Genomic DNA, 27,679 nt, shown 5'->3' with positions numbered 1-27,679 from the left:
AATTTTATTATTTTCTGTCTTTTACAGGGGACATGGGCATAGATGGATTATCTTCACATCAGACAAGTGAGGAATGTGGTTGTTTATTGTTTTCCTTTTTCAGTATTACAGTTGTGCTCAAGAGTTTGCATTCCCCAGCAGATTTTTTGTTTTCTTCACCTTTTTTCAAAAAATATGAATGATAACACCAAAACTTTTTCTCCACTCATGGTTAGTGGTAGGGTGAAGCCATTTATTGTCAAACTACTGTGTTTTCTCTTTTTGAATCATAATGACAACCCAAAACATCCAAATAACCCTGATTAAAAGTTCACATACCCTCGTGATTTTGGCCTGATAACATGCACAGAAGTTGACACAAATGGGTTTGAATGGCTACTAAAGGTAACATCCTCACCTGTGACCTGTTTGCTTGTAATCAGTGTGTGCATAAAAACTGAGTGAGTTTCTGGGATCCAGACAGACTCTTGCATCTTTCATCCAGCCACTTATGTTTCTGGAGTGTGAGTCATGGGGAAAACAAAAGAATTGTCAATGGATCTACGGGAAAAGGGAAAAGGATACAAAAAGATATCCAAGGAATTGATAATGCCAGTCAGTAGCGCTCAAACTGTGATTAACAAATAGAAAATCAGGGGCTCTGTAAAAACAAAACCACGGTCAGGTAGATCAACAAATATTTTGTCCTCAACTGCCAGGATAATTGTTCAGGATGCAAACAAAACCCATAGATAACATCAGCTGAAATACTGGACTCTCTGAAATCTAGCGGTGTGGTTGTTTCACAATGCACAATAAGGAGGAACTTGAAGAAAAATGTGCTGCATGGTCGAGTCGCAAGAAGAAAACCATTACTGCGCAAATGCCACAAAGTATCTCACCTACAATACACAAAATAGCACAGAGACCAGACTCAAAACTTCTGGAACAAGGTAATTTGAAGTGATGAGACCAAAATTGAACTTTTTGGCCAGAAGCATAAATGTTACATTTGGAGAGAGGTCAACAAGGCCTATGATAAAAGGAACACCATTCCTACTGTAAAGCACGGAGGTGGATCGTTGATGTTTTTGAGATGTGTGAGCTACAAGGGCACAGGAAACTTGGACAAAGTTGAAGGATAGATGAATGCAGCACATTATCAGCAAATACTGGAGGCAAATTTACACTCATCAGCCCGGAAGCTGCACATGGGACATACTTGGACGTTCCAACATGACAATGATCCAAAACACAAGGCCAAGTCGACCTGACATTGGCTACAGCAGAACATAGTGAAGGTTCTGGAGTGGCCATCTCAGTCTCCTGAACTCAGTATCATTGAGCCACTCTGGGGAGATCTCAAGCGTGCAGTTCATACTAGACAGCCCAGGAATTTACAGGAACCTGAGGCTTTTTGGCAAGAAGAGTGGGCAGCTTTACCATCTTAGAAAATAAAGCACCTCATCCACAACAACCACAAAAGACTTCAAGCTGCTATTAATGTTAGAGGGGGCAATATACGGTATTAAGGAATGGGGTATGTGAACTTTTGATCAGGGTCATTTGGATGTTTCAGGTTGTCATTATGATTTAAAAAGAGAAAACACAGTAGTCTGACAATAAATGGCTTCACGCAACCACTGACCATGAGTGGAGAAAGCAATTTGGTGTTATCATTCATATTCTCTGAAAAAAGGCCAAGAAAGCAAAAATTCTGCTGGGATATGTACATTTTTGAGCACAACTGAAAGTGGACAAAAGAGAGTTGGAGGGTATTTATTTCAAATAAAATATTTCATTCTTGCTGTGTGTTTATTTCAAAACTTACTGTAGGGTTAGTAATGGGGGCATCTTAAAGACCCCTCTCCATTACTAACCCCTGGGCTTGATGTCAGCTGACTATACAAAGCTCAAATCAGCTCCAACCCTTTTACCCCATTTGTTGCCGCCACAAGGCAAGTGGAAAGAGTGAGGCTAAGCTCCAGATTTGGCACATCTTTTGGATGAGCCATTTTTGGGGCCAGCTGAGAGCTGATGATGGTAGTCTGGCATGATAGCAATATCCCTGGCCTCTCCCAGGCTGTTAATATCAACCCAAAGCTGTTTGTTTAGCTTTTGATGGTTAAAATTTAAAGGGGTACAATATGTAATTTTTTTTTCTGGAGTCCCCCATAAATTAACCAGCAAAGGATAAGAAAACAGCTTTGAGCTGTTATTAACAGCATTGGAACCTTTTTGGCTATTGTCCCTTTTCCCATATTATTAACATCTGTGGGCTTTCCCTCTGCTGGTTATAAAAATTACTTGGGAGCTCACACCATTTTTAAAGTTTTTGATTGTTGGACTGACTGAACTTATTGCTGAATTTTATTCACTTAGCATTCCGAAAAGAAAGTGTGACGTCACCAATCTCCGGCGGCTTTACACGCTGTACACGCCCACCTTCTCTGTACCAGACGGCTTTTCCCACACACACATGCCACCGGCCACTAGGCTACTAACCTACTCTGTGCACACTGTTACTGTAGGGTGAGTGGTGTCTGCACATATTACTCTATCAGAGGGAACACTTAGATAATCCCAATACCTCCTTCTAAGCGTAGGTTCACAATTTTACATTTAATTTTTTTAATTTAATTCTTAATTTTACACAGGAGGGACACAGAGGATGCTGAATACAGCTCCCATCATTGTCGCCTGTCACGCTATTCTCAGGGAGACCAAGAGACAATGATGAGAGTGTCCTTCATCAGTCGGAACCTGGGATCAGCGTGAACTTCACTGCTGCTTCCCAGGTGCTGGAATGTGCCACTCTCATGACACACAAATGTCATCCATGTGTCATCATGATGCATGTGTGCGACATGCATATTGTCCGTGCTGTGCAAAAAAAACCTGACATGTCTGCATGTTCTTCACACGGACACATGATGTGAAAACCTGACATGTGAGCACCACCGTTGAATACAATGGGTGCGTATGTCCATTTTTTTTTGTTCTTAAAAATTGGACATGTGAAGGGGGCCTAAGGGGCCGGGCAGCATTGTAACCCTATTTACCTGGAGATTAACCCTATTTCAGCAAATAAATAACGTTTTTCAAGGTGACAGGTTCCCCGTAAATAGCGTATAGGAGGTTTTCAACAAGTTACAACATTAAAACAATGTTTACGAATAAAGAATTAATTTATTTTGTGGAGTTATGTTTTGCCATTTGCTGAGTGAATATTGAGTAGTATGGTCCACAGTCTGATAATGACTGATATCAACAACTGCCAGCATCTTCTTACAATTGTCAAGGACATAATGGGAGCCATGTGATACAAATGTACAGTATATGAGGCTGACCGGACATTACACTTAATGTACCATGTACTGTTGGTGATCCTGGTAATGTGTCATGTGTTGATGGTGGTTGAAGTGATGTATTCATGTACTGATAGTGTTCAAGTGATGTATTCATGTACTGATGGTGGTTCAAGTGATGTATTCATGAACTGGTGGTGGTCCAGGTGATGTATTCATGTACTGATGATGGTTTAAGTGATGTATTCATGAACTGGTGGTGGTTCAGGTGATGTATTCATGTACTGATGATGGTTCAAGTGATGTATTCATGTACTGATGATGGTTCAAGTGATGTATTCATGTACTGGTGGTGGTTCAGGTGATGTATTCATGTACTGATGATGGTTCAAGTGATGTATTCATGCACTGGTATTCCTACACTGAGGAGAATTGTGATGCTGTGTTTCTGTATTGATGTGGTCTACTGATGCATTTCTGTACTGATGAGGGTTGTGATGCTATGTGTCTAAACTAATGAGGGTTTTACTGTTGTATTTCTGTACTGCTGGTGGTACTCGTGATGTATTTCTATGCTGATGATGGTTCTGGTGATGTTTCTATACTGCGGGGGGTTAATAATTGATAGTTTAGTATGGCCCGAACTGTTATGGCTGGCAATCAGGCAACACAGCGTGCAGTAATCAGCGCACATACAGAGATCTGGCAATAACCAAAAACAATAGGACGAGCTCTGAGACGTGGAATCTCTGTAGACTGCAGTACCTGATCTATCCTCACACAACTGTAAGCAGCAGTGGATTGCGCCTATCAACTACCTATGCAACTCGGCACTGCCTGAGGAGCTGACTAGCCTGAAGATAGAAATACAAGCCTGACTTACCTCAGAGAAATACCCCAAAGGAATAGGCAGCCCCCCACATATAATGACTGTTAGCAAGATGAAAAGACAAACGTAGGAATGAAATAGATTCAGCAAAGTGAGGCCCGATATTCTAGACAGAGCGAGGATAGCAAAGAGAACTATGCAGTCTACAAAAAACCCTAAAACGAAAACCACGCAAAGGGGCAAAAAGACCCACCGTGCCGAACTAACAGCACGGCGGTGCACCCCTTTGCTTCTCAGAGCTTCCAGCAAAAGTTAATAGCAAGCTGGACAGAAAAAACAGTAAACAAACTAGAAGCACTTATCTAGCAGAGCAGCAGGCCCAAGGAAAGATGCAGTAGCTCAGATCCAACACTGGAACATTGACAAGGAGCAAGGAAGACAGACTCAGGTGGAGCTAAATAGCAAGGCAGCCAACGAGCTCACCAAAACACCTGAGGGAGGAAGCCCAGAGACTGCAATACCACTTGTGACCACAGAAGTGAACTCAGCCACAGAATTCACAACAGTACCCCCCCCTTGAGGAGGGGTCACCGAACCCTCACCAGAACCCCCAGGCCGACCAGGATGAGCCACATGAAAGGCACGAACAAGATCTGGGGCATGGACATCAGAGGCAAAAACCCAGGAATTATCTTCCTGAGCATAACCCTTCCATTTGACCAGATACTGGAGTTTCCGTCTAGAGACACGAGAATCCAAAATCTTCTCCACAATATACTCCAATTCCCCCTCCACCAAAACAGGGGCAGGAGGCTCCACAGATGGAACCATAGGTGCCACGTATCTCCTCAACAACGACCTATGGAATACATTATGTATGGAAAAGGAGTCTGGGAGGGTCAGACGAAAAGACACCGGATTGAGAATCTCAGAAATCCTATACGGACCAATAAAACGAGGTTTAAATTTAGGAGAGGAAACCTTCATAGGAATATGACGAGAAGATAACCAAACCAGATCCCCAACACGAAGTCGGGGTCCCACACGGCGTCTGCGATTAGCGAAAAGCTGAGCCTTCTCCTGGGACAAGGTCAAATTGTCCACTACCTGAGTCCAGATCTGCTGCAACCTGTCCACCACATAATCCACACCAGGACAGTCCGAAGACTCAACCTGTCCTGAAGAGAAACGAGGATGGAACCCAGAATTGCAGAAAAATGGAGAGACCAAGGTAGCCGAGTTGGCCCGATTATTAAGGGCGAACTCAGCCAACGGCAAAAATGACACCCAATCATCCTGGTCAGCGGAAACAAAACATCTCAGATATGTTTCCAAGGTCTGATTGGTTCGTTCGGTCTGGCCATTAGTCTGAGGATGGAAGGCCGAGGAAAAAGATAGGTCAATGCCCATCCTACCACAAAAGGCTCGCCAGAACCTCGAGACAAACTGGGAACCTCTGTCAGAAACAATATTCTCAGGAATGCCATGTAAACGAACCACATGCTGGAAGAACAAAGGCACCAAATCAGAGGAGGAAGGCAATTTAACCAAGGGCACCAGATGGACCATTTTAGAAAAGCGATCACAGACCACCCAAATGACCGACATTTTTTGAGAAACGGGAAGGTCAGAAATGAAATCCATCGAAATATGTGTCCAAGGCCTCTTCGGGACCGGCAAGGGCAAAAGCAACCCACTGGCACGTGAACAGCAGGGCTTAGCCCTAGCACAAATTCCACAGGACTGCACAAAAGCACGCACATCCCGTGACAGAGATGGCCACCAGAAGGATCTAGCAACCAACTCCCTGGTACCAAAGATTCCTGGATGACCGGCCAGCACCGAACAATGAAGTTCAGAGATAACTTTACTAGTCCACCTATCAGGGACGAACAGTTTCTCGGCCGGACAACGATCAGGTTTATTAGCCTGAAATTTCTGCAACACTCTCCGCAAATCAGGGGAGATGGCAGACACAATGACTCCTTCCTTGAGGATACTCGCCGGCTCAGATAACCCCGGAGAGTCGGGCACAAAACTCCTAGACAGAGCATCCGCCTTCACATTTTTAGAGCCCGGAAGGTATGAAATCACAAAATCAAAACGAGCAAAAAATAACGACCAACGGGCCTGTCTAGGATTCAAGCGCTTGGCAGACTCAAGATAAGTAAGGTTCTTATGATCAGTCAAAACCAACACGCGATGCTTAGCACCCTCAAGCCAATGACGCCACTCCTCGAATGCCCACTTCATGGCCAGCAACTCTCGGTTGCCCACATCATAATTACGCTCAGCAGCAGAAAATTTCCTGGAAAAGAAAGCACATGGTTTGAACACTGAGCAACCAGAACCTCTCTGTGACAAAACCGCCCCTGCACCAATCTCAGAAGCATCAACCTCGACCTGGAACGGAAGAGAAACATCAGGTTGACACAACACAGGGGCACAGCAAAAACGACGCTTCAACTCCTGAAAAGCTTCCACGGCAGCAGAAGACCAATTAACCAAATCAGCACCCTTCTTGGTCAAATCGGTCAATGGTCTGGCAATGCTAGAAAAAGTACAGATGAAGCGACGATAAAAATTAGCAAAGCCCAGGAATTTCTGCAGACTTTTTAGAGATGTCGGCTGAGTCCAATCCTGGATGGCCTGAACCTTAACCGGATCCATCTCGATAGTAGAAGGGGAAAAGATGAACCCCAAAAATGAAACTTTCTGCACACCGAAGAGACACTTTGATCCCTTCACGAACAAGGAATTAGCACGCAGTACCTGGAAAACCATTCTGACTTGCTTCACATGAGACTCCCAATCATCTGAGAAGATCAAAATGTCATCCAAGTAAACAATCAAGAATTTATCCAGATACTCACGGAAAATGTCATGCATAAAAGACTGAAAAACAGATGAAGCATTGGCAAGTCCGAACGGCATCACCAGATACTCAAAATGACCCTCGGGCGTATTAAATGCCGTTTTCCATTCATCTCCCTGCCTGATTCTCACCAGATTATACGCACCACGAAGATCAATCTTAGTAAACCAACTAGCCCCCTTAATCCGAGCAAACAAGTCAGAAATCAATGGCAAGGGATACTGAAACTTAACAGTGATCTTATTAAGAAGGCGGTAATCAATACACGGTCTTAGCGAACCATCCTTCTTGGCTACAAAAAAGAACCCTGCTCCCAATGGTGACGACGATGGGCGAATATGTCCCTTCTCCAGGGACTCCTTCACATAACTGCGCATAGCGGTGTGTTCAGGTACGGACAAATTAAATAAACGACCCTTAGGGAATTTACTACCAGGAATCAAATCGATAGCACAATCACAATTCCTATGCGGAGGTAGGGCATCAGACTTGGACTCTTCAAATACATCCTGAAAGTCCGACAAGAACTCTGGGATGTCAGAAGGAATGGATGACGAAATAGACAAAAATGGAACATCACCATGTACTCCCTGACAACCCCAGCTGGTTACCGACATAGAGTTCCAATCCAATACTGGATTATGGGTTTGTAGCCATGGCAACCCCAACACGACCACATCATGCAAATTATGCAGTACCAAAAAGCGAATAACTTCCTGATGTGCAGGAGCCATGCACATGGTCAGCTGGGCCCAGTACTGAGGCTTATTCTTGGCCAAAGGTGTAGCATCAATTCCTCTCAACGGAATAGGACACCGCAAAGGCTCCAAGAAAAATCCACAACGTTTAGCATAATCCAAATCCATCAGATTCAGGGCAGCGCCTGAATCCACAAACGCCATGACAGAATATGATGACAAAGAGCACATTAAGGTAATGGACAAAAGGAATTTGGACTGTACAGTACCAATAACGGCAGAGCTATCGAACCGCCTAGTGCGTTTAGGACAATTAGAAATAGCATGAGTAGAATCACCACAATAGAAACACAGTCTGTTCAGACGTCTGTGTTCGTGCCGTTCTACTTTAGTCATAGTCCTGTCGCACTGCATAGGCTCAGGCTTACTCTCAGACAATACCGCCAGATGGTGCACAGATTTACGCTCGCGCAAGCGACGACCGATCTGAATGGCCAAGGACATAGACTCATTCAAACCAGCAGGCATAGGAAATCCCACCATTACATCCTTAAGAGCTTCAGAGAGACCCTTTCTGAACAAAGCCGCTAGTGCAGATTCATTCCACAGAGTGAGTACTGACCATTTCCTAAATTTCTGACAATATACTTCTACATCATCCTGACCCTGGCATAAAGCCAGCAGATTTTTCTCAGCTTGATCCACTGAATTAGGCTCATCGTAAAGCAATCCCAGCGCCAGGAAAAACGCATCGACACTACTCAATGCAGAATCTCCTGGTGCAAGAGAAAACGCCCAGTCCTGTGGGTCGCCGCGCAAAAAAGAAATAATAATCAAAACCTGTTGAATAGGATTACCAGAAGAATGAGGTTTCAAGGCCAAAAATAGCTTACAATTATTTCTGAAGCTCAGGAACTTAGTTCTGTCACCAAAAAACAAATCAGGAATCGGAATTCTTGGTTCTAGCATCGATTTCTGATCAATAGTATCTTGAATCTTTTGTACATTTACAACGAGATTATCCATTGAGGAGCACAGAGCCTGAATATCCATGTCCACAGCTGTGTCCTGAAGCACTCTAATGTCTAGGGGAAAAAAAAGACTGAAGACAGAGCTAAGAAAAAAAAATGATGTCAGGATTTCTTTTTTCCCTCTATTGGAAATCATTGGTTGGCTCCTTGTACTGTTATGGCTGGCAATCAGGCAACACAGCGTGCAGTAATCAGCGCACATACAGAGATCTGGCAATAACCCAAAACAATAGGACGAGCTCTGAGACGTGGAATCTCTGTAGACTGCAGTACCTGATCTATCCTCACACAACTATAAGCAGCAGTGGATTGCGCCTATCAACTACCTATGCAACTCGGCACTGCCTGAGGAGTTGACTAGCCTGAAGATAGAAATACAAGCCTGACTTACCTCAGAGAAATACCCCAAAGGAATAGGCAGCCCCCCACATATAATGACTGTTAGCAAGATGAAAAGACAAACGTAGGAATGAAATAGATTCAGCAAAGTGAGGCCCGATATTCTAGACAGAGCGAGGATAGCAAAGAGAACTATGCAGTCTACAAAAAACCCTAAAACGAAAACCACGCAAAGGGGCAAAAAGACCCACCGTGCCGAACTAACAGCACGGCGGTGCACCCCTTTGCTTCTCAGAGCTTCCAGCAAAAGTTAATAGCAAGCTGGACAGAAAAAACAGTAAACAAACTAGAAGCACTTATCTAGCAGAGCAGCAGGCCCAAGGAAAGATGCAGTAGCTCAGATCCAACACTGGAACATTGACAAGGAGCAAGGAAGACAGACTCAGGTGGAGCTAAATAGCAAGGCAGCCAACGAGCTCACCAAAACACCTGAGGGAGGAAGCCCAGAGACTGCAATACCACTTGTGACCACAGAAGTGAACTCAGCCACAGAATTCACAACACCGAACTAAGTTGTAAATATCCAAATAGCCTTTGGCAGACAAAGGTTCCCCACTACTGGTCTGGCACAAGCTGCTTTAGTGGTTTCTAAGAGGACCGGAAGGACCATAAAAAAGTGCTTTCTGAAGAGTACCTATGACTTTTCTGAGAAGAATGCCAAATGCAAACTTTTACCTTTCATGAAAAAGTTGTTTGCATCATGAAAAGTTCTGTTATTATGTTTTTCTTTTAAGACAAAAAAGATGTTAATGTATGAGTTGTTTTTTCTAAACTAAAACCTCAGTATTTGGGTTAAATATTCGTGTTGACACTTTGAGATAAATAAGTGGGTTTTGGGTTGCAGTTTGGGCACTCAGTCTCAAAAGGTTGGCCATCACTGGCATAGAGTATTAGTATAGTAGAAAACGAAGCTTTCAACTAATCTTGTCTTTGTAGCTTTACTCACTCATTCACGGGGCAATTGTACCACTAAAGCCAAGCACAGGTGAACCGCCGTTCTGGAAGTCTTCTAATTAAGCTGGACTTTAGGTTGCTGTTGACTGAACAAGCTTTATCCAAAAACGTGTTCCTCCTCAAACCTTTCTTTTACTTACGCATGCTCAAGGTGAGGAAAATTAGCTGAAGCCAGACACCTTTAACAGTGGCTTAATGTCACTTTTCAACCAGAAGAGCAAAAGTTGAAAAATTCAATTGTATTGCTATTGTGGGGCAGACCGTAAGGTCTCAGTAGAATGAGGATTCAACTTTGTGATGACCTTCTTGACCGTATCTTTAACTTCTCGATTATTGAGACTGTAAATGAGAGGGTTCAACATCGGAGACACGATGACATAAAATATGGAGCTATATTTCTCTTGATCTGTGGAGTACATGGAGGAGGGACCAAAATACATCAGCATGACCGTCCCGAAGTACAAGGCCACCACACCTAAATGGGATGTGCAGGTGGAAAAAGCCTTAGACCTTCCCGCTGAGCGAATCTTCAGCACGGAGGATATGATAGCAGCATAAGACAGTAAGATAAGCACAAGAGGAAGAAGAAGAGAAAGAAAACTGATGGAAAATATCAGAAGCTCGTTATAAGTGATGTTTTCACATGATAACTTTATGAAAGCCAACATCTCGCACATGAAATGGTTGATCTGGTTGTAACAAATAGTAAGTGGCGTAAAGATGGAAGGAAAAATGGTCAGCATAAATGTTATCATGAAGATGAGACCTACCAGCTTATAACAATTACCCCAACGCATGAGGATGGGGTAGTGGAGAGGTTGGCATATGGCAACATATCGATCATAAGCCATGACAGCCAGGAGAAGACATTCAGATCCTTCAACCAAGAGAATGACATAGACCTGAATGACACATGCACTAAGTGAAATTGTCTTCTCACTTGACAAGAGATCAGTCAACAATTTTGGTAAAACGGCTGAAGAATAACCCAAGTCGAGCAAGGATAGCATGCAAAGGAAGAAATACATAGGCTTGTGCAACTGAGGGTTGATTATGATCATGCAGATTATAAGGCCATTTCCGACAATAGTAACCATGTATGTAACCAAAAATAGGACAAATAGGCCAACGTTTATCCTTGGATCCATGGTGAACCCAAGTAGAACAAATTCAGTGATAACTGTCTGGTTTTTGGTGTCCATTCTGAAAATTATTTTAACCAACAAAATGTGATGCAATATATACATGCAATGCAGTATATAGAATAATGCAATTAGTGATACAACTTTGTGCTTTTTCTGGAGTAAGAAGGTCAAGAGATAAAAATAACTAATAAAAAATACAAATTGTCTACAGAAAATGTAAGAATCAATCAAGATGAGAAATATGGTGATATAATGACACTGGTAAGATTGATAAAGTTCTTGACCAGAACAGTAGCTATTTGAAACTTCAGATGGAGGACCATACTTTGACATGCATATGATCCCGGAGGGAAGGATCGTTCCAGAAAAATACTCTTTACTGAACATGAAGGAATGTTTCTCGAGATAAAATGAAGAGTAGAGAAAAATATGGATGGTTGAAATCTTTTAATGAATGTTTTTATGTTCATGGGTATGCATTACTGGATCATTCAGACCTGTAATGGAAATTATTGGAACAATAATGGTGTTACCTCAAGATGTCAAAGTCCCATTTTGTTATTGTCACAAGTGGAGACAAGAGTGTAGAAAATTGTTTAAAGGGAACCTGTCATGTCCAAAAACGCTATTAACAACCTGCAGATACGGGGTAAACCGCTGTAATCGTGGCCAAGTGGTTAAGGAGATGGACTAGAAATTCATTGGGGTCTTCCCGCACAGGTTCAAATCCTGCTGACTACGTGGAAAGTTTTTTTGATAGATGCCTTGCTACAGTCAACATGAGAGTTTTAAACTAAAGCAATATGCAATGGGAAATATATGGCCAGGAAGAAATAGGCAGCTAATGAATTCTTCTGAGAGCCCGGCTGTGAAGAAGAACAAACTAAATGAAAATAGAGGAGCAAGAGAAACAAACAAAGAGAATTGGAGCTGCTAACACAGGAAGAGAGATATGATACTGAAGCTTGGTTGGATGATACACATGACTGGAATACAAACCTTGATGACTACAACTTATTTATTAGAAGCAGGATTAGCAAGAAGGGAGGAGGTATTGCATTGTATGCTAGGAAACATCTCCACAGAGATCCAGGTTTCAGAGAATGGTAGCTCTGCAGAAACACTTTGGGTAAGAATTCAAGGGGAGGAAAACAGAAAAAACATTACTGTAGGTGTTTGCTATAGGCCACCTGGACAGACTGAAGAAATGGATGTCTCTGTTCTCAAAAAAGTACAACATAGTGATCATGGGAGATTTTAACTTTCCAGATACTTGTTGGGAATCTCTCAGGCAAAAGTACTGTGTCCAGAAAATTATTATCTTCTCTTGCTGACAACTTTAACTTTCAAAATCTAGAGCAAAGAACAAGAGGATCTTGGACCTAATTCTTACCAACAGGGAGGACATGGTTGAGGAAAAAAAGGTGGCTGGGAATTTAGGAGGCAACGATCATGCTATCTTCAAATTTTGGATTACAAGAGAAGGAAGGACTCAGACTTTAACCCCTTAGTAATACACACAGGCCAGGGACCCATCAGACTGAGACCACCTTGACGTTGGTTGATGGGCACATAATATTTGGCCAAATTTTATGCTAAGCGTCTCATATTTTTTTCCTAATTCTCCAAAGCCATATTGCGCTTCAAAGTGCACATATTCCAAATTGACATGCTTTAGCATGATAGAGTGCAACCTTTTTTGTATATTGCATATGGATGTAGCTCCTCCTGGTATGCACCTATTCACACTAGTCTGGATGTGCCAGTCGGTTTTTTGTCTTTTGTCAATTAAAAGGTTGTATCTGCATCACAATGGTATCATTAAAAACGTCAGCTCGGCACACAAAAAATAATCTCTCACCTAACACGAGATCACTAAAAATGTAAACGCTACAGGTATCAGAATATGGCGCAATATATATATATATATTTTAACAAAGTTTGGAATTTTTGCTTCACCACTTAGATAAAAAAGAACCTAGACATGTTTGGTGTCTATGAACTCGTAATGACCTGGAGAATCATACGGACAGGTCAGTTTCAGCATGTAGGGAACCTAGTAAAAAAGCCAAACAAAAAACAAGTGTGGGATTGCAATTTCACCGCACTTGGAATTTGTTTACTGTTTTCTAGTACACAACATGGTAAAACCAATGCTGTCGTTCAAAAGTGCAACTCTTCCCACAAAAAATAAGCACAGACATGGCCATATACACAGAAAAATAAAAAAGTTATGGCTCTAGGATGAAGGGGAGCGAAAAACGAAAACGCAAAACCGAAAAAAGCTCGGGGGGTTAAGGGGTTAAGGTTGGACTTCAAAAAGGCACATTTTAATGGACTCAGAAACAGGGTAGGAAAGGTCCAGTGGCTGGATGTTCTGAAGGCCAGAAATATCCAAGAAGGATGGAAGATATTCTCACCGGACAATTGGTAACAATCCCGAAAAGAAGGAAGAATTAGAAGCGTTGAAAGAGACCAGGGTGGATGAACACAGAACGTATCACAAGTTAAAAGTGAATAAAGAAATGTTTATCAAATGGAAAGAGGGAGGCATATCTAAGGAAGAATATAAAGCTGTTTGCAAAGAAAAACCCACAAATAACATCAGCTGAAATACTGGACTCTCTGAAAACTAGCGGTGTGGCTGTTTCAAGATGCACAATAAAGAGGCATGGTTGCCAGAAGAAAGCCATTACTGCGCAAATGCCACAAACCTATACATACAAGGCCAAAATCCACATAAGACACAATAAAGGATGTGGAAGGAATGAAGAAACGATTCAGTGCCAAACTAGATAGCTCAAAAAACGAACATGCACCACCATGAATCAGTATAAAAAGTACAACTTTTATTAGAACAAGTATAAAACAATACATGGGATGTGGCAGGGGTTACACCAGAACAAGGGTGTAAACACAACAAGGGAAACAGGCACCAGCAGGTGTACAAAAATATTAGGGAAACTCCATGGTGTGCAGTAATCAGTTTAGATAACCAGTCAAAGAATGCACATGCACACCTTATACCGAACACCAAACAGAGAGGCTGTATACCGTATCTGAAACTAGTGAAAGGAGTGGAGAACCGAATCAAAAAGACATAGTAGTTACCTGCCGGTGTCTGGAGCCCCGTGTGTACCACCTTCCCCAAATGCCAAATGCAAATGCCACAAAGTATCTCGCCTACAATACACAAAACAGCACAGAGACAAGCCTCAAAGCTTCTAGAACATGGTAATTTGGAGTGATGAGACCAAAATTGAACTTTATGGCCACAACCATAAACGTTACATTTGGAGAGAGGTCAACAAGTCTATGAAAATAACACCATTCCTACTGTAAAGCATGGAGGTGGATTGCTGATGTTTTTGGGATGTATGAACTAGAAAGGCACAGGAAAGTTGGTCAAAGTTGAAGGAAAGATGAATGCAGCATGATATCAGCAAATACTGGATGCAATTTTGCACTCATCAGCCCGAAAGCTGCGTATGGGATGTACATGGACGTTCCAACATGACAACAATCCAAAACACAAGGCCAAGTCCACCTGTCATTGGCTACAGCAGAACAAAGTGAAGGTCCTGGGGTGGCCATCTCAGTCTCCTGACCTCAATATCATTGAGCCACTCTGGGGAGATCTCAAGCGCGCAGTTCATGCTAGACAGCCCAGGGATTTACTGGAACTGGAGGCTCTTTGCCAATAAGAGTGGGCAGCTTTACCATCTGAGAAAATAAAGAACCTCATCCTCAACTACCACAAAAGACTTCAAGCTGTCACTGATGTTAGAGGGGGCAATACACGGTATTAAGAAATGGGGTGTGTGAACTTTTGATCAGGGTCATTTGGATGTTTTGTTTTGGGTTCTCATGATGATTTAAAAAGAGAAAACACAGTAGTTTGACAATAAATGGCTTCACCCAACCACTAACCATGAGTGGAGAAAAAGTTTTGGTGTTATCATCCATATTTTCTGAAAAAAGGCCAAGAAAGCAAAAATTCTGCTGGGGTATGTAAACGTTTGAGAACAACTGTATCTCAACTTCAGCAAAGCATTTGATAAAGTATGTCATACTGTCCTTATTGAAAAAATGACCAAGTTTGAGATTGACAAGCCTACAGTTAGGCGGATTCATAACTGGCTCAGTGATCGTACACAGTGGTAATAAATGGTTGCACATTCAATTGGAAAAGTGTTTAAAGTGGGGTACCACAAGGCTCTGTCCTGGCCCCAGTGTTGCAAGTGGGGTACCACAAGGCTCTGTCCTGGCCCCAGTGTTGCAAGTGGGGTACCACAAGGCTCTGTCCTGGCCCCAGTGTTACAAGTGGGGTACCATAAGGTTCTGTCCTGGCCCCAGTGTTACAAGTGGGGTACCACAAGGCTCTGTCCTGGCCCCAGTGTTACAAGTGGGGTACCACAAGGCTCTGTCCTGGCCCCAGTGTTACAAGTGGGGTACCACAAGGCTCTGTCCTGGCCCCAGTGTTACAAGTGGGGTACCACAAGGCTCTGTCCTGGCCCCAGTGTTACAAGCGGGGTACCACAAGGCTCTGTCCTGGCCCCAGTGTTGCAAGTGGGGTACCACAAGGCTCTGTCCTGGCCCCAGTGTTGCAAGTGTGGTACCACAAGGCTCTGTCCTGGCCCCAGTGTTACAAGTGGGGTACCACAAGGCTCTGTCCTGGCCCCAGTGTTACAAGTGGGGTACCACAAGGCTCTGTCCTGGCCCCAGTGTTACAAGTGGGGTACCACAAGGTTCTGTCCTGGCCCCAGTGTTACAAGCGGGGTACCACAAGGCTCTGTCCTGGCCCCAGTGTTACAAGTGGGGTACCACAAGGTTCTGTCCTGGCCCCAGTGTTACAAGCGGGGTACCACAAGGCTCTGTCCTGGCCCCAGTGTTACAAGCGGGGTACCACAAGGCTCTGTCCTGGCCCCAGTGTTACAAGCGGGGTACCACAAGGCTCTGTCCTGGCCCCAGTGTTACAAGCGGGGTACCACAAGGTTCTGTCCTGGCCCCAGTGTTACAAGCGGGGTACCACAAGGTTCTGTCCTGGCCCCAGTGTTACAAGCGGGGTACCACAAGGCTCTGTCCTGGCCCCAGTGTTACAAGTGGGGTACCACAAGGCTCTGTCCTGGCCCCATTGTTACAAGTGGGGTACCACAAGGCTCTGTCCTGGCCCCAGTGTTACAAGTGGGGTACCACAAGGCTCTGTCCTGGCCCCAGTGTTACAAGTGGGGTACCACAAGGTTCTGTCCTGGCTCCAGTGTTACAAGTGGGGTACCACAAGGTTCTGTCCTGGCCCCGGTGTTACAAGTGGGGTACCATAAGGTTCTGTCCTGGCCCCAGTGTTACAAGCGGGGTACCACAAGGCTCTGTCCTGGCCCCAGTGTTACAAGTGGGGTACCACAAGGCTCTGTCCTGGCCCCATTGTTACAAGTGGGGTACCACAAGGCTCTGTCCTGGCCCCAGTGTTACAAGTGGGGTACCACAAGGCTCTGTCCTGGCCCCAGTGTTACAAGTGGGGTACCACAAGGTTCTGTCCTGGCTCCAGTGTTACAAGTGGGGTACCACAAGGTTCTGTCCTGGCCCCGGTGTTACAAGTGGGGTACCATAAGGTTCTGTCCTGGCCCCAGTGTTACAAGTGGGGTACCACAAGGCTCTGTCCTGGCCCCAGTGTTACAAGTGGGGTACCACAAGACTCTGTCCTGGCCCCAGTGTTACAAGCGGGGTACCACAAGGCTCTGTCCTGGCCCCAGTGTTACAAGTGGGGTACCACAAGGCTCTGTCCTGGCCCCAGTGTTACAAGCGGGGTACCACAAGGTTCTGTCCTGGCCCCAGTGTTACAAGCGGGGTACCACAAGGCTCTGTCCTGGCCCCAGTGTTACAAGTGGGGTACCACAAGGCTCTGTCCTGGCCCCAGTGTTACAAGTGGGGTACCACAAGGTTCTGTCCTGGCCCCAGTGTTACAAGTGGGGTACTATAAGTCTCTGCCCTGGCCCGAGTGTTACAAGTGTGGTACCACAAGGCTCTGTCCTGGCCCCAGTGTTACAAGTGGGGTACCACAAGGCTCTGTCCTGGCCCCCGTGTTACAAGTGGGGTACCACAAGGCTCTGTCCTGGCCCCAGTGTTACAAGTGGGGTGCCACAAGACTCTGTCCTGGCCCCAGTGTTACAAGTGGGGTACCACAAGACTCTGTCCTGGCCCCAGTGTTACAAGTGGGGTACCACAAGGCTCTGTCCTGGCCCCAGTGTTACAAGTGGGGTACCACAAGGCTCTGTCCTGGCCCCAGTGTTACAAGTGGGGTACCACAAGACTCTGTCCTGGCCCCAGTGTTACAAGTGGGGTACCACAAGGCTCTGTACTGACCCCATTGTTACAAGTGGGGTACCACAAGGCTCTGTCCTGGCCCCATTGTTACAAGTGGGGTACCACAAGGCTCTGTCCTGGCCCCAGTGTTACAAGTGGGGTACCACAAGGCTCTGTCCTGGCCCCAGTGTTACAAGTGGGGTACCACAAGGCTCTGTCCTGGCCCCGGTGTTACAAGTGGGGTACCACAAGGTTCTGTCCTGGCCCCGGTGTTGTTCAACATTTTTATAATTGATCAAGATAAGGGAAATTAAGTTAAATTAATCAAATTTACAGATGATACAAAGCTAGGAGGGAGAGCTAACAGTAGAGAAGGCAGAGAAAGGATTCCCTACATTTGAAGTATTACTTGATGGAAGGATATCTCCATACCTACTGCCTCCGAATCAGCTTTATGGCAGTGTGCATACAGTGAGTGACTGTGTAGATGGACCCCATGGCTATCTTCACACAAGAACCACTTCTATGGGAGGATTTACGTATCATACAGACCTAACCAGAGCTCAATACAGTACTTACAACTAAGGATGAAGCCGATGGACCTCCATTTGCCTCCATACCTTCTCCCTCACGTGGCAAATCCAAAACACATTTATAAATATAACGGTAAAAAATATTTGTGAAAATGATGGGTCCGATCCATCATTTGCAATTTATTGAAATCACAAATTTTTTTTTGTCTTTTGATATTCATTGAGTGTTTTTGCGACAAATTCCTCAAGATGGCGCATGCGATTCATGAATGGGTCGTACAATTAAAGCAATTATCTTTATTTTTTTTTATCTTTAACAGTTTTATGTGACTTTTCGGAACCCAAGTCATAAAACGCTTTGAAAAAAAAATTGGGCCAAACTGAAAATTCCTCCAGAAACCTTACTTTCCTGGGGGAAAGGTTGGCATGAGATGTAGAAAGAAAAGCGTGATTTGGTAAAAGTTGCATTACACGAATCTGTCTCAAACATCTTGAGAAGCAAAGTTGTCAAAGACAAGAAAAATAGATTGAAAATTTAAAAAAAAACAACAACTTAAAAAGTGATGGAAAAGGTCTACAAAATAAGATGCAAATTGAAAAAGCCACCAAAAAGGACAAATGACTCCAGAAAACTGGAGAAACAATGATGAATCAGTTCGAATGTTTTTGCTTTTTATTGCATATTATTTAACATCGATCGTGTTCCAGTGATGTAGACTAAATGACAGAAAACTGCTTAGTAATAATTGCTGATTGCCTTCATTTTAAAAATTATAAACTTTTGTGTTAAAACTATGAAATTTGCTTTTTTCATACCAAATTATAAAGTTCTGTAAAATAAAAGTAAAATGTGAAAATAACAAAAAAATTGATATATAAAAAAAAGAAAAGAAAAAAAGCTGCTCTTCCACTAACCTGAAGTTAGAAAGCACAAATTGGGAGAATCAGTTCAGGCACAGAGGCAGAAATATCCACTGCTGACCTGCAGTTTGGATTATATATTAACGTCTGTAAACACCGGAGATTAATTATTCTTCTTCCAGATTCTAAATAAGAATCAAGAGGAATGGCCGAGAGGGAGATTAACCAAATTATTAATATTTCTTTATTGTTTATTTTGGCTTAGATCTTTTCCTAAAGGTATGACATCATTTAGAATGTATGATGTGTCGCATGTGATTACCGAGACAGTATTTTGTGCTAACATTGATCGTTTTATCACCTCGCTGCTCACCTTTGTCGTCGCCCCTGCTTCTCGTTGCCCACAGTTTGGACTCCATGCCTCTTTGCTTCCAGAAGTTACAGCCTAGAGTGAAGACACCTGAGATGCAACATGCGAGGGAAGGATGAAAAGATGGGGAGGCCTGAACGGTGGGCAATGAGCAGAAGTGCGGACCAGAAAAGTGACTTTTGAGATGAATTTTAGTTTTTCTGTGAGTCTTGGCTGCTGACTGGTTTCCCCACTCATGGACAGAAGAAGGAGCACAGCTATACACTTGAGAGTTGTGGTTTCTCCTTGAACATGTCCTCTTCATAGAGGACTCATGAATAGAGTTGAGCGAGTTTTTCAAAATTTGGTTCCAATTAAGATCGGCGGCGAATATTGTTTTTTGCAATATTCGCCGAACCTAGCTGAATGTCATTGGAGTCAATGGCAGAAGAAATGAACGGATATGTTCGGAATCGATCTTCAAACGTAAATTCGGCACCAATAGGGTACCAATATGGCAGGAATATGGCAAATTCAGATTCAGTGACCGATTCCAATCCAAACATATTTGCTCAACTCTACTCATTGTAGTGAATGTGAATTCGTTTGGGGGACACTCACTTGGCAATGGGATTAAGGCACACAGGAACAATTTTCCACTTGAACCAGTCCATGCAGTTTATTATGCAATCGTAAACCACCTTTGGCCATGTTATACATCACAGAACTAACATACAGTCCACTCTCAACTTGCGGTCCACTCTCAACTCCGCACAGTTCAATAACTGATCCTTGTCAGTGCACAGTCACCCATGCTCTGGATTACCTGCTTGGCAGCATTGCAGGCTTCACAGGCTGGCATCACATAGGTCGTGGCTTCCAGGGAAGCTGCCTTACCGGGATCACTGACTCGTACTATGACTTGCTTGACAAGCTCACATCCGTCAGTTTCAGACCCACAGAAGGACCGTAGCTTCCCCAACACAGGTAGCCATCATGGACGTTCTGACTTCCTGGGAAGCTGCCTTACTGGGATCACCGACCCATACTATGACTAGCTGTACAAGCTCAAACTCCGTCAGTGCCAGACCCTCAGAAGGACGGTAGCTTCCCCAAGACAGATAGCCATCATGGACGTTCTGACTTCTATGGAAGCTGCCTTACTGGGATCACCGACCCATACTATGACTAGCTGTACAAGCTCCAACTCTGTCAGTGCCAGACCCTCAGGACGGTAGCTTCCCCCAACACAGATAGCTGTCTGTTATGATCTGGTGGCCTTGGAGCAGCATGAGACGTACTCTGGAGAAGGTGGTCCCTGTACTGCCGCAAACCCTGAACTTAGCAGCGCAACTAGAAGTAGCCGTGGGGGGTACCTAACGCTCCCTAGACCCCTCAGCACAGCCTAAGAACTAACTACCCCTAAAGACGGAAACAGGAAACCTATCTTGCCTCAGAGAAAATCCCCAAAGGATAGACACCCCCCCACAAATATTGACTGTGAGAGGAGAGGGAAATAACATACGCAGATATGAAATCAGGATTTAGCATAGGAGGCCATACTAGCTAAAAAGAAAGGATAGAACAGAGTACTATGCGGTCAGTATAAAACACTAGAAAATATCCACCACAGAAAATACAAATCACCACATCTGACTAAAGACATGGAGGGTATATCTGCATCTCCAGAGACACAGCAAGGCTGCAAAAAATCCTTCACAGACAAAGCTGGACAAGACGAAACATGAAAATGCACAGAACTATAAGGTCCACAGCAGGTGGACAGCAAAAACAAAGCCAGGACTTATCTTTGAAGAAAAGCACAGTGAACAGGAGAGACCAGAAGGGATGTGAATCCTCCAAAAACAATGGAAAACTGGCACAGACTAAAGGATCAAGCAGGACTAAATAGCTGAGTCCAAATTGAACACACCTGATAAATGCTGCGATCCACAGACAGCAGCACTACCACTCATAACCACCGGAGGGAGCCCAAGAGCAGAATTCACAACAGCTGTCACGGACTCTGCAGGCACATGCCTCCTCCATGTACCTCCCAGTAAAACCTGTCCAGTTTCAGGACCTTCCAACACAGAGACCATGTGACAAAAACACAGTATAACGTATGAGACACACCCATTGATGGGAGGTGTGTGGTTAGCCAGACCCGCCCAGCTCTCTGACTAACCCTACAATCCCAGTCCCTTATACACTAAGCAATGGCTTATAGAACTAAAGGTCCCAGAGAAACATTCCAGGCTTACAGTGCAGAGGACCTCCTCCTCTGTGACACATACCGGCCATTCACAACAACGCCGGTCACTGTCTCACATCATGAACATTAGCTAATATGAGAGAGGCCTTTAATTGCTTAGAAGTTACCTTGGGTTCCTTTGTGACCTGCATGTGTCCTGCACTTTGAGTGATCTTTGTTGGTCGACCGCTCCTGGGGAGTTTAATAATGGTCTTGAATTTCCTCCATTTAAACACAAGTAGTTTGACTGCAGATCGGTGTATTCAAAAATCTCAGTGACGGTTTTGTAACCTTTTCCAGCCTGATGAACATCAACAACTCTTCTTCTGAGGAGCTAAGAAACCTCCTTTGTTGATGCCACAAACACATTTTGAAGATCAAAATTTAATAGGTCCCTTTTCTTTAAATAAAACAGGTCGCCCACTCACACCTGATTGCTATCCCATTAACTGAAAACACCAGACTCTAATTTCACCGTCAAATTATTTGCTAATCCTAAAGGTTCATATTTTTGCCAGTCACAGATAGTGAAAATGTATTATTTTATTCATTTAAAAAATAATAATATTATAATAATAATATTTTTGACTCATTTGCTTGATTTGGTCTTGTATCTACTTTTAGGATGTGTGCGAAAATGTGAAGTAACCCCCTTTGCTTTTTTCGCTTTTGCGTTTTCATTTTTCGCTCCCCTCCTTCCCAGAGCCATAACTTTTTTTATTTTTCCATCAATATGTCTATGTGACAGCTTATTTTTTGCAGAACAAGTTGTACTTTTGAACGACATCATTGGCTTTACCATGTCGTGTACTAGAAAATGGGAAACAAATTACGGTGCGGAGAAATGGCAAAAAAAGTGCAATCCCACACTTGTGTTTTGTTTGGCTTTTTTGCTACGTTCACTAAATGCTAAAACTGACCTGCCAGTGTGAGTCTCCAGGTCATTACGAGTTAATAGACACCAAACATGCCTAGGTTTTTTTTTTAGCTAAGTGGTGAAAAAAATTCCAAACTTTGCAAAAAAAAAAAAAGAAATTGCGCAATTTTCCGATACTTGTAGCGTCTCCATTTTTTGTGATCTAGGGTTGGGTGAGGACTTATTTTTTGAGTGCCAAGCTGACGTTTTTAATGATACCATCTTGGTGCAGATACAATCTTTTGCTCGCCCGTTATTGCATTTTAATTCAATGTCATGGCGACCAAAACGTAATTCTGGCGCTTTTTATTTTTTTCTTGCTACGCTGTTTAGCGATCAGGTTAATCCTTTTTCTTATTGATAGATCAGGCGATTCTGAACTCGGCGATACCAAATATGTGTAGGTTTGATTTTAATTTTATTGTTTTATTTTGAATGTGGCGAAAGGGGGGTGATTTGAACTTTTATATATTTTTTTTTATTTTTTTTAATATTTTTAAAAACATTTTTTTTTACTTTTGCCATGCTTCATTAGTCTCCATGGGAGGCTAGAAGCTGGCACAACTCTATCGGCTCTGCTATATAGGAGCGATCACCAGATCGCCTCTATGTAGCAGAATTACAGCATTGCTATGAGCGCCGACCACAGGGTGGCGCTCACAGCAATCTGGCATCAACAACCATAGAGATCTTCAATAGACCTCTGGTTGTCATACCGACTCACCGATGACCCCCGATCACGTGAGGGAGGTCACTGGTGCGCGTATTTCTGGCCGGATTGTCGGAAGTGATTGTTAAATGCCTCTGTCAGAGTTTGGCAGCATGATTTAAATAGTTAATAGCAGTGGGTGGATCGCGATTCCACCCGTGCCTATTGCGGGCACATGTCAGCTGTTCAAAACAGCTGACATGTCCTGGCTTTGATGCGGGCTCACCGCCTGAGCCCGCATCAAGGCGGGGTTCTGCCATCGGGCGTACTATCCCATCCAATGGCAGAAATGGGTTAAGGTCAAATTTATGCCGAAATATGGAAAATTCTGAAGGATTCCCAATCTCAGCAGCTTCACTCTCACTCTGGAACAGTCTCTATTTGATGTTTTCCTTGTATCTGGGGCTCTTATAGATGCCCTACAAATTTATTGACCAAAAGAAAATTAAACTTTCAGAATATGGTGATTTAAGCAAAAACATATATTTTTTTTTTTACTAGTAATAAAACAACAACAAAAATAGAAGCAAAAATATAAAATACCTATATAAATTTGGCATCATCATATCAGAACTGATTTATAGAGCAAAGTCGCCCGGTTATTTTTATCCCTAAGTGAATGTCGACAAACAAAACAAAACAAAAAAACAACGGAAATACTGATTTATTTGTTTATTTCACTGACTTTGATTTTTTTTTCTTGCTTGTCGGTATATAATATGGTAAAATTGTAAAATGATTATTCTGCAAAAAACAAGCCCTGATACATCGTCGGAAAACTAATATGTTACTAGAAATGAAAGCACAAAAAAAAAAGAAAAATTGTCCAATCCTTGGAGGTTAAAAGAATGAATAAAAAAAGACACAAACATTGATTCAAACAAAATATATTTAAATGTAAAATCATATTTACACTAACACACCGCACATATTTACATAACCGCAGAAAGCTGCCGATCAGTGGTGTGGGCGGAGTTAAACACAGAAAACTGCCAATCAGCGGTGTGGGCGGGGTTATACACAGAAAACTGCCAATCAGTGGTGTGGGTGGGGTTATACACAGCTCTGCATTCTGAGCTCTGCTGTACCTACAGCAAAGAAAACTGTGATACTATCACAACGGCTGCAGCCAGTAAACTAAGTGACACATTGCTGGAATCGGGATCTCGTTTCCTACATTATGCTGTTGTCAAATTACATAGCAAAAATCTGCTGACAGATTCCCTTTAAATAACAAAGAAAAGCGCGGTGGAGTGGTAGGTTTTAATTCTTGGAACATACAGCTTAAAATTAGAGGTCGGCATAATGTAGGTGGCATCTCAGATTCCTACTTCAGTATATGGCCACTATGGGAAAGCTGTGGTTGACAGCCGCTGCACATGGACATGTGAACAGCCCCTATTTTCCTTCTCCAACCAAATATGAGTTTTTTGATCCATTTTTATGGAATAGAGCTGGTGAAACCTGTAATGCTGCAGCCTTCATCGAAACCTGTAGGAACCAACGAACATCTGTTTTCCTCTCTAACTTATAGAAGGTTTCAAGACTGTGAGGATCTTCTTGATTGTGTCTTTAACTTCCCGATTATTGAGAGTATAAATGAGAGGGTTCAACATCGGAGACACGATGACATAAAATATGGAGCTATATTTCTCCTGATTCGTGGAGTACATGGACGAGGGACCAAAGTACATCAGCATGACCGTCCCAAAGTACAAGGCCACCACCAATAGATGGGACGTACAGGTGGAAAAGGCCTTAGACCTTCCCACGGAGCGAAGTTTTAGGACAGAAGATATGATAGCAGAATAAGACAATAAGATAAGCACAAGAGGAAGGAGGAGAGTGATAAAACTGACGGAAAATATCTGGAGTTCACTGGAAGAGATGCTCTTACATGATAACTTTATAAAAGCCAAGATCTCACACATGAAATGGTTCATACGGTTGTAACAAATAGTAATGGGATTGACCATCGCTGGTAGAGTGCAAAGCATAAAGGTTAAGATGAATACTAATGCCACCAACTTATAGCAGTTACCCCAACGCATGAGGACTGGGTAGTGGAGAGGCTGACATATGGCGACATATCGATCGTAGGCCATGACAGTAAGAAGCTGGCACTCCGACCCTTCCACGAGAAGGATGACATAAATCTGAAGGGTACAAGCCATATACGAGATGGATCTTTCAGTAGAAAACAGATCGGCCAATAATCGGGGCAAAGCCGTCGTCGAATAACACAAGTCAAGAAGGGATAATATGCAAAGAAAAAAGTACATGGGTTTATGCAACTTTGGGTTGATGATGACCATATATATTATGAGGCTGTTTCCAGTAAACGTGACTACGTAGATGATAAAGAATAACACAAATAGTGCGGCATTTGTCTTTGGATCTGTGGAAAATCCAAGCAGAATAAATTCTGTAATGATGGTGGTGATGTTCTCCGTCTCCATCATCAGGTAAGTGATAACTTAGTCTAGGATCTGATATAATGTTAAGATAGTGATTGACGATATTGACCGTTACTGGAGACTATTGAATATTTGGGTTTACCTATAGATTAGTAATATATAACTTTATATTGGATTTTTATAAATTTAAAGTAAGAGAAAGCAGTAATTATTGATATAACTAGATGGTGGCCAGATTCTAACGCATCGGGTATTCTAGAATATGTATGCGTAGTACATTGCGCAGCCCACGTAGTATATTGCCCAGTCATGTAGTACATTGCGCAGCCCACGTAGTACATTGCACAGCCCACGTAGTATATTGCACAGCCCGCGTAGTATATTGCAAAGCCCACGTAGTATATTGCACAGCCCACGTAGTATATTGCGCAGCCCACGTTGTATATTGCGCAGCCCACGTTGTATATTGCGCAGCCCACGTATATAGCAATGTGGGCATGATATCCCTGTTAAAAAAAAGGAATTAAAATAAAAAATAGTTATATACTCACCTTCGGTTGGCTCCTGGATCCAGGAAGCGGTTACCGACGCTCCTCGTGCGCTCCGAGTCTGAAGAGTGCATTGCGGTCTCGCGAGATGATGACGTAGCGGTCACGCGGGTCCTGATTACGTAGTTGGTCACACAGGGTTAATAGCAGCGTTATTGGAGTGCGTTACACCGCGGCATAACGCAGTCCATTAGCGCTGCCATTAACCCTGTGTCAGCGCTGACTGGAGGGGAGTATGGAGCGGGCACTGACTGCGGGGAGGAAGGAGCGGCCATGTTGCCGTCGGACTGCGCCCGTCGCTGATTGGTCGTGGCAATGGTCATGGGCGTTTTGCCATGACCAATCAGCGACTTGGATTCCATGACAGACAGAGGCCGCGACCAATGAATATCCGGGACAGACAGACGAAAGTACCCCTTAGGCAATTATATAGTAGGATGGGTGCAAAGAAGAGTCCAGTGTATGTCTACATAGAAAAATAACATCTAAGGTCTCCAGTGGACATCATTCATGGCATGAAGGTTCCCTTTTAAAGTTGATTAAATAAGAAAATGTAACCTTTTAAAAAAAAAATCTGTAAAAATGTTACAACTTGCATAATGGTTATTGTTTATACTTGATGTTACGCCGCCTGTCTTGCCGCCTAATACTTACCTGTCCGGCCGGCCCGCTCCCGATGTCCCTGCTCACTCTTCTTCCTCAGGATTCTCGGGCACTCGTCCTTTCTGCGGTCCGTGCATGCGCAGATGAGCTCCTTTCACCGCTATGGCTTCTGGGAGGTCATGACCCGGTGGCTCTGCCTCCAATATGGCAGCGCCTGTCGGGTACTTCTTCCCAGCAACTGTCCAGGTAAGACGCCTTTGCGTCTATTGCGTTCGCTAGCTCCTTGCTGGTGTCAACTAAGGTTCTTTGGCTCCAGTCTCTTTTCCTCCCGCTTTGACCCAGTCTTGACTCGTCTCTGTTTGCCGTCCCTGCCAGTCCTGTATTCCTGCCGTGCCTACCAGTCGTGTGTTCCTGCCATGCCTACCAGTCCTGTGTTCCTACCGTCCCTGCCAGTCCTGTGTTTCTGCTGTGCCTACGAAGTCCTGTGATCCTGCCGTGATTACCAGTCCTGTGTTTCTGCCGTCCCTGCCAGTCCTGTGTTACTGCCTGACCTGTGTTTTCAGCTGTCCCTGCCAATCCTGCGTGCCTGCCTATCCTGTGTTCCTGCCGTACCAACCAGTCCTGTGTTCCTGTCGTTCTCTGCCAAACGTGTCCTTTCGCCATACCGGTCAGTACTCTGTCCTTGCAGCCTCTGCCCATCCTGTGTCTCTGCTGTTCGGGTCACGTCAGTGGCTCCGTCTCTCTCCCGTCTGCTGTCCTTCTTTGGTTCAGCCCACAGTCATCCCTTTGGCTCCGGCAGTTGCGGCTTCACCCTCCTTGGGCCTGTGCCAAACACTCCCTGTACAAAGGGTGGCGCTATCTGGTCCGCTCGTCCTCGGGGGCTCTGAAGCTGCGACCCAGAGGGTCCACTACTCGAGTTGTTATACTTGATGGTTTCTTTCCACACTCGAGGTCCCGGAATAGACAAAACA

General features: G+C 43.8%; 1 protein-coding gene and 1 non-coding gene across 2 annotated transcripts; one reads left to right on the top strand and one right to left on the bottom strand.

Annotated features, from left to right (window-relative positions):
• Positions 1-11,877: 11,877 nt before the first annotated feature.
• On the top strand, positions 11,878-11,959 carry TRNAS-AGA (transfer RNA serine (anticodon AGA)). Its single transcript has one exon. It is a non-coding gene; the product is annotated as a tRNA-Ser (tRNA).
• A 12,704-nt stretch (positions 11,960-24,663) lies between these two features.
• Positions 24,664-25,314, bottom strand: LOC138672463 (olfactory receptor 8U9-like). The gene has a single exon (XM_069760493.1). It carries the CDS (start codon positions 25,312-25,314, stop codon positions 24,664-24,666), a length of 651 nt encoding a protein of 216 aa, XP_069616594.1.
• Positions 25,315-27,679: the final 2,365 nt, after the last annotated feature.

This window comes from Ranitomeya imitator, chromosome 1, assembly GCF_032444005.1.
Source record: "Ranitomeya imitator isolate aRanImi1 chromosome 1, aRanImi1.pri, whole genome shotgun sequence".
NCBI lineage: Eukaryota > Metazoa > Chordata > Amphibia > Anura > Dendrobatidae > Ranitomeya > Ranitomeya imitator.
The sequence above is the reverse complement of the archived record's forward strand: the minus strand, read 5'-3'. Positions and strand labels throughout refer to the sequence as shown.